The 12,722-nt window shown below is 46.9% G+C and overlaps 1 protein-coding gene across 1 annotated transcript in view; it reads left to right on the top strand.

Moving 5' to 3' along the window:
• Nucleotides 1–4,196: 4,196 nt before the first annotated feature.
• KMT2A (lysine methyltransferase 2A) overlaps nucleotides 4,197–12,722 on the top strand; it is a 47,445-nt gene continuing 38,919 nt past the window's right edge. Inside the window, exon 1 of the mRNA XM_079954904.1 lies at nucleotides 4,197–4,649. Within this exon, the coding sequence (XP_079811030.1) occupies nucleotides 4,212–4,649 (438 nt within the window). The 5' untranslated portion in view covers nucleotides 4,197–4,211. The remainder of the gene's footprint in view (nucleotides 4,650–12,722) is intronic.

Below are 12,722 nucleotides of genomic sequence, written 5' to 3'. Positions count from 1 at the left end.
TGACTCGGAAGTGAATGGGAGTATCTCTTGATTGTTGCCCTATATTTTGAAGTGCCTTTATACTGTCCTGATGCTAGAGTTTGTAGAAATACCAGGCTCTTAAGTTGAGGCAGTTTACCCAAATACTGTAACCTTGGCCTCTCCTGGATCCTGTTTCAGTCCAAAATTGCAGGTAGGTGGGATGATTCCCTCTGAAGCTCTACTGTTTGGGCACCCTACAACAATATAAGTTTCCTAGCAAAAACCCATTCTTCATTTTTTTCACATGGTTTTTTAAATACCAATTAGAATATGACTTAAAATAGCATATCCTTAAAGTACTGGGTGAAAATACTGTTTGGGCATTAATTACTCCTCCCAGAAAGCTTAAAAGAATATGAAGGAGGCAAACTTAACTGGGTTGCATCCAGCCAGGTGTCCAGTGGCAAGGCAACCACTGAGAAAAGCCCTGCTCAGGTACCACTTCTAGTACTTGCCTTCTGAAATATTAGCTGCTTCCTAAAATGGAGTGGAGTCACTAATAGCAAGGGGGGGAATTGTGAAACAAAGATTGATTTGTGTATCCATGTTAAATAGCCTTTGATCAACTAATGCTTCAATAATGTTTTGGTTGCCTAGCAGTGAGTGAACGTTATACTGGCCTTAGCTTTGTGCTAGGGTCTGTGTGACACCATTGACACGTTTATAAATGCAGCAGATTAGTGCTGCCAGCTGTGGAAGTGGTTTCACGACTTAAAAAAAAAGCCACCAAACCTATCATGCTAATTCCTTGAAAACCAATGTGACTGGGCTGTTGGAAGGATAACTTTACTCAACCTGTCTTGCTTTAAATATAACCTCATTATTGCATGACTTTGTATTTAACTTTGTGTGGAAGTGCAGCAAACTATGGCTTTCCTTACTCTGGCAGGTCTGCTGGAGTACAGACCTTACAGGAAGAAACACGTTGTGATGGATGAAGCTTGGTTGTTAATGAGCATGAGGTTTTAGCAGGCATTTCTTTTTATGTGCTGTTGTATTGCAGCTTGCTCCTAAAAACAGTAGGCCAGAATTCCAAATGAATATTTAATCCTTTTCCTAGTCAGGAGCACCTGAAGGCAAGTATGGCCACAGTCCTTCCCAGTCTCCTGTGTTGCAAAGAGGAATGGAACATATTTGTCCATCAGCATTGCTAAACTGGGTAAAATGCCAGAAATACACATCTTGATCAAAGTGTCCTGGTCTATATGGTAGTGGGACCCAGGAGGCGATTTCTCACTTTACTGTCTGTATAAGAAAGATGTCTCTTCCTGGCAGAGAAAGTCCTATGGCTTCTTAGCAATGTAAGTGCTCCACTGACTCATAAAGTCATCCTTTTTGCTTTGGCTGCCAAAAAGATCAGAAAGACGACCCTGGACAACATAGTGAACTGTAAGGGAAACACAGAGATCCAAATAAGAGACCATTATTTCTAGCGCGACACCCCTTTTGTTTGTATTTTTGATTCAGATTTGTCATGGCCAGGGGCTAGTACAATAAAGTTATTTGGATCGGATATATGGTAGTGCCCCTTAACAAGGCATCCTCAGTAAAGTTAGTGTGGGTTTTGATCCTTGAAATTTAGTGTCTTTTATAGATCAAAAACTCCCAAGAAACGTTGTCTTCCCTTTAGTCATTTCCTAACTATTAATACGTTAGCAGTGTCCAGCTATATATAGATGTGGATCTGTGCCAAAGGAATGCCTCGGTTTTTAGAGAAAGATGAGCCTTAGTTGCACAGTCTGATAGCAGACCAGGTGGCACAATGTGCTGCTTAATTATGCCTAATATGGGTTGTACCCGTAGAGGTGGCAGTTCTAGTTCTGAACATCTTTCTGCAGTTTGTGAGGAGGCTGTCAGAGTTAGCACTTGGGGCCTACGATCCAGGGAAGGTAAGGCAAGGGAATCCACCCCTCTGGTGAGTGCAGTCTGTAAGGATGTATATTCAGAGGTGCATGACTGGAGTGATGGTTCCCTTCCTTGCCCTTGTTTGGAACTACAGCACTCCACTTTCTAGGACTCCCAAAGTTTTAAAACATAGGTGGGTAGGAATATTAATGTTTATAATGGAGTTGATGTAGAAAAACCCACCAGTTTGCTTGACAGCAAGGAATGCTCTCTACTAGGGGCCCAGGAATCTGAATGTGCACCACAAACTAAGTACTGGCACAGCTTTACAAAGACTTGGGTCTCTGGTGCAGAGGCTTTCCAACCTCCCTCTCCTCCCCGCCCCACCTGTTTCCAGCTGAGAAATCACAGTATTGTTTCAGTGTAGTTGCTTAGCATCCCAGCAGGCAATGCCTACACTGAACTTAATTGTGGCTTGCTGGTGAGAGACCCCAGGATTGATAGACCACAGAAAGGGATTGGAAGCAGCAGCAACAGCACGGTAACACCAATTTCTGCAGCTCCCTGGTGGGCTTTGCTACGTATCCGCTGTCTGCCACTAGAGAAGTCAATGGCAGAGAATAGAGTTTGTATTACGATGGCCTGGTCAATAATGCTGTTGTTTGTGTGGTCCAACAGCAAAATCGAGTCTTGTTTTTGTTATGCCTGGATAATAACATCTATCTAGGGGTTGGACTACATGACCTGCTGGTCCGTTATTATTTGCCCTGTGTTCCCCTTAACCAGTTCTGTTAAGTGCAGGCCCAGCACCCCGAAGTTTTCATGGTTACAAAGGGGGATGTTGGATTTTCATGGATGAGCAGGCCCAGCCTTCAGCAATGGTGAAAGCAATATATGGACACCCAAACAGCACATTCAGTCCAAGGGAATCCATTCAGGCGAGTCCTTGGCTTAGCCTATCCCAGCCTCCCCAGCTACAGAAATTTAAGAGTGAGTCACACCATCAGTCCAGCTAGGCTTATGCTGCTTAGTCTGCCAGGCTGTGGCTGTCTTTAAAGAAAGGCCAATATGGGAAATGTGGCCATTGAGGGCTTCCTCTGGTAACCACAAAGCCGAATACCCACCAACTTTGTTATGTGGTGTTGAGGGTAGCTTCCTTTTAGTCCCAGAATGGGTACATTAAGCTGAAGCAGGAAGTTGGACGAGTGATGCTATTTCCCACTTTGCTCCTGCACAGCATGTGGCCAAAGCAGATAAAGGTAAAGGGACCCCTGACCATTAGGTCCAGTCGTGACCGACTCTGGGGTTGCGGCGCTCATCTCGCTTTACTGGCTGAGGGGGCCGGCGTCCAGCTTCCGGGTCATGTGGCCAGCATGACTAAGCCGCTTCTGGCAAACCAGAGCAGTGCCATTTACCTTCCCGCCGGAGCGGTACCTATTTATCTACTTGCACTTTCACGTGCTTTCAAACTGCTAGGTTGGCAGGAGCAGGGACAGAGCAACGGGAGCTCACCCCGGCGCGGGGATTCGAACCGGATACGTCTGCCAAATTTGGGTTTCATCAGCAAAGCTGGTGTGAAGCTTTCCTTGCCGCCGCCCCCAGGGAAGAGGGGCAATTCGCACTGGTGCCAAGTGAAGAGAAGGGAGGGCAAGAGAGCAGCCTTACTAGAGGGGGAGAAGCGGAGACTTCCAGTTGCAAAGCAAAGCTGGCCTTGCACCCTTAGAAAGAAGAAGGGCTTAGCAGGGTGCGCCACCAGGATGCTCTTTTCTCTAAGCGCCTTTTTTCGCTGTTTTGCCGCCAGGCTAAGTTTTGGCACGCGAGCGAGGCCCCACCCGCGCCTGCTCTTGATCTGGGGCGGCCGCCTTGCAGCGCCTCCAGCCGCGCTGCACCTGCTGCCCTTGTCCCGTTGCAGGAGGCTGCCGCGGGCGGGCATCCTCGCAAGGGCGGCTGTAGGAGCAGCTGCTGCTCCTGCCGCCGCCGTTTGCTGCGGTCCCCGCCAGTGGCCACTGGGCGGACCAGGCGGCCGCAGTGAAGCTGAAGGCCCGCCCCAGCCGGGGGCCCCGCGCCGAGCATGCCGCCCAAAGTTATGCCGCGCAGTCCGGCCGGGCTTTTGAGGTGTCCCGCTTCCCGGGCGGGAGCCCCGGCCCCTGTATAGGCTCCGCTGTTATGCCGCGGCTGCTGCGGCGAGCCATGGCTCAGGCGAGGCGCGGGGCGGCGCTCTGGCGGAGCCCCGGAACCTGGATGGGAGCCGCGTGTCTGCAGCGCCCCTAGGGGCGGGTTGTGCGCCAGGCAGGTTCCCGGGCGCGGCCCGGCCCCGCTCTCTGGCTCGTCGCCTCACAGTAAAGATGGCGCACAGCGGTCGGTGGCGCTTCCCGGCCCGGCCCGGCAGCTGTGGCTGGGGCCGCCGCGGGCTCGGGGGCTGCCGCGTGCGGGTGCCGGCCGTGCGCAGCCTGCGCGGGGAGCCGCCCGAGGAGCGCCCGGCTGGCGGCGGAGGAGCGGCCGCGCCGGCGGGAAACAGCGGTGGAGGGGGCGGGGCGGGCGGCTCTTCCTCGGCCTCCGCCGCCGCCGCCGCCGCCCTCGGCCCGCCGCCTCCTCCGCCTCCACCCGCTGCTGCTCCTGGCTCGGGCGCCGCCGCCGCCGCTGCCGCCTCCTCGGTAGCGGCGACGGCGGCCAGTGCCGGGGTGGCCCCGGGCTTCGACGCGGCGCTCCAGGTCTCGGCCACCATCGGCATCAACCTGCGCCGGTTCCGGGCGGCCTGCGGTGCTGAGGCGGGCAGTGGAGAGGTGAGGAGCAGGCGGCCGGGCGCGCGGGGGAGGGGAGCGGGATGTGTGCGGGGGGGGGCGCGGGGGGAGACTTCCCTAGCACGCGCGCTCGCTCGCTCGCGTGTGTGGCGGGGGAAGAGAGAAGCGCGCGCGCACGCGGGGCGGCAGGAGATGGGGGGCGTGCCTGCGCTCGCGCCCGGCGGGAAACGAGCCGCCTCGGGATGGATGGAGCGGGAGAAGGCGGAGGCTTTCTTTTTACCTCCCCCCCCCCCCTTTCTACAACCACCACCTCCCGGAGGGGATCCGCCCACCTCGTGCCCGCCTCGCAACCAGCAGCCTGGGCAGCCGCGGGAGACTTGACAGGCACGCCCACCTCGCCTCCCCGGGAGGAGATGCTGCTGCTGCGCGCGAAGAACGGCGAGGCGGGAGAAGCAGCGAGCGAGCGAGGACGCCAGCGCCACCCTCTCCCTTCTCTCGCTCTCTCCTTGGAAGCATCCGCGCTTCTCGCCGGGGAGGGAGCGGGAGCGGCAAGGCCCGCTCGCACCTGCATTTCTGCCCGCTGGGAGGGGAAGAAGAGCTCTCTCCCCCCCCCCTCCTCCCGACTATCAAAGCCGCGGGGCCACGATCTTGCCTGCCTCCGCACTCCTCCTGCAGGGAAGCAATCTCGCCACAGTTGCAATGCACTTTGCGTAGGGATGTGTCCTTGCCCGGCGCTCTTCTGTCTGCTTGCCGGCCTCCCTGCAAGCAAGGGTGTCTAGGTGGTCAGGCATCACTGGTTAAGGGAGCATATTTATCCTGGAGAAGAAGAGACTGGCAGGAGATATGATAGCCATCTTCAAATACCTAAAGACCTTTCAGGAGGCTAGGACCTGAATCAATGGCTTCAAGTTACAGGAAAGGATATTCCAACTAAACATCAGGAATAACTTTCTGACAGAGCTACAGTATTTGATAGTAGAACAGTCTCCCTCGGGAGGCGGTGGACTCTCCTTCCACGTAGGTTTTTAAGCAGAAGTTGAATGGCCATCTGTTATATATGATGTGGTTGAAATGCCTGCATTTCAGGAGGTTGGACTAGATGATCCTCAGGAATCTCTTCCAACTCTACAATTATATTGTTTTCTCTTTCTTCTGTTCAGTACTTTCCCTACCTTCCTATATTCCTGTAAAGCAGGAATGTTCAATCTATTGGCCTTTCAGATATTGGACTACAATACCATGGGGTATTTCTATTGCTTAGGTTGGGAGGCTGACTAAGTAGCTTGCTTTGCGGCAGTGTTCCCCAATCTGATAGCCTGTAGAGCTACAACTCCTATCAGCCCCAGCCTGTATGGTTGTGCATAGTTGCAGTCCAAAACATCTGGAAGGCTCCAGGCTGAAGAAGGTTGTTATACAGTTGTTCCCCAAAATCTTTCTATATGGGAATGGCCATAGATGCTCAGTGGTAGAGCATCTGGCTTGTATGCACAAGGTCCCTGGTTCAAGCCCCAGTGGCATCGCTAGGTAGGACTGGGAATGTTGCCTGCCTGAAACCATGGAGAGCTCCTGCTATTCATTGTAGAGAATACTGAGCTAGATGGATTAAGTGGTCTGACAATATAAGGCAGCTTCCTATGCTTGTTTGTTTGTTTTGTTTAGTTTAGTTTATTGAATTTCTGTTCTGCCTTTCTTCCAAAGATAACAGAGTGGTTTACAATATAAAATCACACACACTCTCTCTATATATAATATTTCATAATATAGATTATATATAACATAATACCAAACAAAAACAATAACTCCTCCAGTTTAAAAGTTTAAAAGGCCACAGTTTAAAAGACCATAGATTGTTTGATTAATCAAAGGCTGTAAACAGTTATGCAGCACTTATTTATGATTTTACTGTGGTTGATACAACCTGCTGCTTACCTTCTCCTACCTAATGACAAGGCACCTGCCTCTGCTCCTCTCTTGAATGAGCCTCTTGTGCAGTTTGAGGTAAGCCCTAGACAGTGCTAGGTGCCATCTCCCTCATGAATTTAGCAATTGGATGCAATAATTTTATGTAAACAGGTTTTAAATCAGGTCTTTTCCAGATTTATTTACATGTGAAAATGTGTGCATGGAATTGTTGTAACTAAGCAAAGATTAATAAACCGCAAGGCTGAGAACTGACTTTACCAAGTCTCAAAGAAGCTCAAGAGAAATGGGTACGGGGCTCATTTTAGTATCACTTCATTTCTTAAAAATAGCTTATAAATGAGAAAGATTAGCTTCCAGGCCCAGACAATTGAACTTGGGTTTTTCATACATCCAGTCCCAACCACTTTATTGAGTTTATTGTTCTTTCTTTCCTAAAGGAGTCCTTCAAATAGGCAGCTCTTTCAGTCATTACTCTTTTGGGGGAAAGTGGGGTGTTCTAGTGAAAACATTGTTAAAACAGCTGTGTTGCTATTAGGATAGCTGGACTAACCTAGCTGAGACATATTAGGGCAGTTACATGTTTTAAGAAAAAAACTTTCCATTTTACATTTTTAAAATAAACTTTGGACATATGCTCAGTAAAGTGGTCCTATTCAGAGACAGAATACATTTGATTTAACCAAATTGTGTAGATGTAGTAATTTTTAAAAATATGTGGACCTCTGCTCATGTAAAATATGGAGCCCTAGTTATTTACAGATGAATCAGTACACATCAATGCAGCGGCACATACTTGATAAGGAACCTTTCTTGCGAATATGTCACTTATTATCTTAGATCTTCCAGTTTGGATTTGTTTTATTCAGGTAGGGCTTGAAGAAATTTAGACTGAAGTTGCCACTGGGGTGCTTGATGTTATCGCAACTTTTCTAAAATTAATTGCATGCAAAATTATTTGAATGACGGGGGCATGTCCCACTCATTTCAAATTATTTGATATTAATATCAATATGCCACACCTTCCTTAGTGACAGAGATTTTGATGGTCCTGCATCTTTTGTTCTGGCAGAGCCTATTTCCTTTCTGAGGCCTTTCAGTGATATAGCAGAGAATTGGCCACTTAAGTGCTCTGAGCAGCAGAGCAGCTTCTGTTCTCTTTCAGCAACAGATGTTATAACCCACATCTGTTTATTTCTCCCCCATAAAAACTTAAGTTTAAGAATGCTGAACTTGTTTCATACAACTTTAAGTCAACATTGATGAAAAAATTAATTTTTGCTATTTCATCTGAGTTTTAAGTATTTGAGAAAGAAGCTTAGCATGTAAATGACATCTGAATTGCCTTTCTGGTACCCATCAGAGGTCTTTTAATACTACTTTCTTTTTAGGCTATTCCATTGGGAATCTTATTAATTTTTTGCAGCTGTTATGTTTTTCTTTTTTATTACCATTATATGCTGTAATTCCCCCTTCAAAGTTCAACTGAAGGACAGGATATCAAACAAACAAGTAACCTAAAACAGTGATGTCACTATTGCACTGTAATTGTGAATGGATCATAATTTTTTAGGAGGCAAGCTAAAGAACTTTATTGAAATCATTGCAGGAAGGGATGGTCAGAACTGTGTTTGAATATATTTTTCTTTCATAATTTTGATATGTTGCCAGTCAGAATTGTACATTTTACACTGACAGCATAGCAACTTTGTTGCTTGGTATGCTGTACTTCTGGTCAGCTGGTAGTATGTTCTCAGTTGGCATCAGCGCTGGGTTTAGGGTGCTGCAGCCAGTTCCCTCGCTTAGAGTGCCAAGCCAAGGGATTGCAAAATAATAATAATATTGAGAATATCCATTAAAAAGCAACTGTTCTAAAAGGAATTTTTGTGAAAATAAGAAATACTTGGGGAGGATTTTGTCCCTGCTCAGGGCACTATATTACCAAAGTCCATCTGGCAGCATCCTGCATAATTAAACCTCAAGCGCTAAGCTGCTGGATGTGTTATTGGCTCCTGTTAGTAAAACATCAGCCCCCAGTCTTCCCTGGAACCTTGCAGCTTTCTGTGTACAAAACACCTTCTCAGGCTCTGCAGACTTCGTTTCCAAAGAAGATCTTGGCACTTGGGGAACAGGGGAATATGTGAGTGGCAAGTCAGTCTTTATCACTTGGGCTTGTATTGACTTCTGCAAAAAAGGTGCTTTATGGCAGACAAATGAAAGGTGCTACCTCTGTCCAATAGGACTTTGCTGGAGTAAAATTAATAGAGCATCTTTGAAGAAAGAGGAATTTATTTATTTGTAAAACTTATGAGTTGCTCAAAGTAAAAACAACCAACATAAAGAGTATCTTGTCTTATCTTAAACAGCATTCCTGGAGACCAAGAAAGCCAAAAGACTGTTCCCCCCCTTCCCCCCCAAAATAATTTATCAAGGTCATAATGGGTAGGGGCTCCCATTCTATGCTCCTGCTACATGAGATTGTTCTGGGAAAGAGTTAAACTCGGCACATTAAACTCAGTGCTGGTTTAATATAGTTATGTTTCTATGCCTAGTCAGTAACACAACAACAATCAGTGGCACAACAACAACTGTGCAAACAAATACAAAAATGTAATGACACTGACAGAACTCCCAGAGCATCCGTAAAAGCTCTGGTGCCGTCCATCAATTGGTGATGAGATCCCCTCATTAGCAATGCACACAATGCACCAATCAACTTACAGGAACCAGCAGAAACACTCTTTCCACCCCATAGTCATATTCTAGTTCCCAGAAATAGAGCACCTCCTCCAGTAAAGGCATCCCAGTGCTCAGCAATAAGAGGCTTCCCAGGAGTAAGGTTAAGTCCTGCTATGGGGCCAGCAATACTACATAGGCAATACAAGTAATGCTGCACAAAATATGTTTGTATTGTGAGGTGAGGGGTGTTTTTGGCTAGGAAGAACCAAGCAGACAAACAAGAATGGAAGCTATATCAGCAAGCTTGCAGGAAGCCACCCTTTGAGCTTCCCAGGAGCAATGTGTTTGTGACCTCCACAAGGGGGGAAGCTCCCCTTTGTGAGCAGCAGTAACTTTAGATGGGGAAAAGGGTGAGGTAGCAGTACTAGGGGTGGGGCTTCCTGGACCAGAGAGGGATAACCTAACCCAGAGATAACCAATACTACCCTCTGGACATTAGTTGAACTACAACTCTCATCATCCTTGACCATGGACTAAGCTGAATGGGGCTGATGGGAGTTGGGAGTCTAGCAATATCTGGAGGGCACCACATTGGCTATCCCTGCCATACTCACATAATGCAGGAGCCTGTAAATGAGAAGAAAAAACAACAACTATGGTTGGGACGTTTTGATCTTCTGGGGCCAAGCTCCTGGCATGTACCTCTTCCTACCCCCCACTCCATCCATGAGATGTCTTCCACCCCAATCTTAAAAGTGCCTATGTTGTGGCATTGCGCTGTTTAGCATACATGAGATCATGGGTTCAATTCCTGGTACCAGTCTGCTGGGTTAGACTCATACCAGATAGTGCAGCAACTGAAATTACTCTCCAATAGCCTTGTTCAGATAACTGACTCATTCATGCCACAAGATACCCTGTCCCGACATCCGGTTCATTGACATACCCTTTTTGTTAGGATAATTACCAATGTCTGCTGACGATTTTCTCAAAGCACTGTTAGGACCCTCCAAAACTGAGCCCAGCTGCTACGTTAATTATCGCACCAGGAGTTAACTGGGCTGGACAAGGCTGGGAGGGGACTGAATTGCTGTCTCCTCAGCAACCATGAGTGGGGTGGATGGATTTCCTGTCATATGAGGCTGGGAAGCTGGTCAGGCAATGAATGCAAGGTGTGCCAAAGCAGGCAGGGAGCTGTCCAGCCAAGGATTCAAGCTAGAGAAAGAAAAGGGTGTTGCAGCAGCAAGGACAGGCAGCATGCAATAGTTATTATAGCTGCCCTCTAGATCTGGAGTATGTTTCAGGTTTTTCCCCCTTTGTCCTCCTGAGTAGGGCCCAGGGATGGTTGGTCTCATTTTGCTAGATGTGTGTTGAACCATTTGCTCTGCCTTCAGTTCAGGTTCATCACTGTCTCTGCTGTTGGAGCAGGGAAGGAGGTATCCAAGTGTCGTTGGGTCTTCCGCCTTTGGATTCTCTGGGTGAGTGGGGTGTCCCTCAGCATGGCTGATGCAAGATGTTAATCAGGATATGCAGACCCTCCTTGGCCTGGGCTGGTGGAGTTTTTTCTCTTTAGCACATGACAGCTGTAGGGGGTGCTGGTTCCTTATTTGTTAACTATCACAAGAGCAGAGGCACAGCTTTTGTTGAAATGTGCCAGTTGTGGAAGGGTTTAGGTGAATGGGCTCACCAGTAGTATTGGTCTTGCAAGATTCCTGTGCTGTGCTCTTGAAAGCTGCATGACAGGTAGAGAAGTAACAAATGCAGAAGTTTCTATTACTTTGTCTGCATGCTGCAGATTCCTGCACCCGTTGCATGACTGTCTGTCGCACAGACTGGAAAGGCAACAGAAGCTAGAACGTTTTTATCTATGGAACACCCTCCACAAATTCTACCAGATGCCCAGCTTATTAGAATCATAGGGTTAGAAGGGACCATGAGGGTCATCTAGTCCACCTACAACGCAGAGATGAGTCTCATGCTTTACTCACTGAGCTATCCCAGGATGACAACGACGATTAATTCAATTTATATACCACTCTTGATCCAAAGATCCAAGGGCAGTGTACAACATTAAGAAAACATTTTATGGAGCGTAAAAATAAAAACATAACAAAAAGCATAATAGCAAACAGCATAATAATAAAATAATCATAATTACAGTGTCCCCCCCCAAAAAAAAGCTTTATCAGGTTTTAACTTGGCATAGACAATAAACAGCCAATATCTGATTCTCTTACCATTTTAATGAAATGATAATTTAGCCACTGGTATGATGGTTTCCTTCTCTGATGCTTTCTCAGGGTGATAGCTGAATTGTGTTAACATGTTGTTGTTTTGTATTGCCTTTCTTGAATATTGTTGATGTTTATGTATTTTAAATTGCATTGTAAACACCTGGGAATAATTGCGTAAACTTTTTAAGCACCGGCTCCGCACTCCTTTGCACACCTGTGGGATCCCTTATCCTTGCAGTCCCTGTTGAAGGAGCTTCCTGGGGTGTGTTTGTGTCTGGACTCCAGGGGGAGTCTAGAAGTGTAAGGGTTCTGATAGAAGACTTAACATTATTCCTACTTTGTTATTAGTCTTGGCTGCTTGTTGTCTATTTCAAGTGATGGAGCTCCACTGTGTATGTCATTTATATATAAGTTGTGTTCCTTGCTGTGGCTTTGGCATTCTTTTGTGGCTGCACGGTTAGTTGGGAACCTGGGGACAAGAAGTGGGGGCAGTTGTTTTGGGCTGTCAGAAGCCCCTAGGCTGCAACCAGGAATCTTTGGATTTCTGAAGCTTTGGATTGGCCCCCAAATACCATTTAAAGACGCACACTCTCTTTATTTGTATTTAGCTAAGTCTTAACTATTGACCTTTGTTTTTATTATTTATAGTTTTTTTAAAAAAAAATATTTAGGGTGGTTTTCTTTTATTTCCTCCCTTTTATGCACTTACACCAAAAAGTGATACATAAAGATTAGAAATCAGGAAACAGGGAAGAAGACTTATCCTTTGTGATGGAAGTTAATCCTTTAAGAGAGGAAAGTCTGCCAGGACTCTAGATGGATCTTGGGAGAATTATCATTTCTGCATAACTATTTGAATCATCTGAAAAACTTAATTAGTGAAAGGTTTGCATGCTATTATTATTAGCATTATAATTTATTACCCATTTTCATTACAGCTATTAAAACACGATGTTAAAAATAATTTAAAACAACTTAAGATTACAGAAATAATGCATGTCCTAAAATGTACACCTCAGGTGTTAAAAGCCAGGATGAAGAGCCTCAGAAAATGGGGAAGTCTGAAGACAATAATGCCAAAAGATATGAGAAGGCTGGGGGAAAGCCCTTCCCAACTGACACTTTCTGCAGGAAGGGACAGCACCCAAACTGGAGTCACGACTTGTGGGGGCTATAAAGCAGTGTAGCCTACTTATTCCCCTTTGCTTTTCCTTGGGCTGCCTGGCTTCTGCTGTAGCACAGACCCGTATCATAGCCCCAGCTTCTTAAGTAGGTGGGAAGC

The sequence above is a fragment of the Podarcis cretensis genome (assembly GCF_951804945.1).
Source record: "Podarcis cretensis genome assembly, chromosome: 15".
NCBI lineage: Eukaryota > Metazoa > Chordata > Lepidosauria > Squamata > Lacertidae > Podarcis > Podarcis cretensis.
This window is presented reverse-complemented; position numbering and strand designations above follow the sequence as displayed.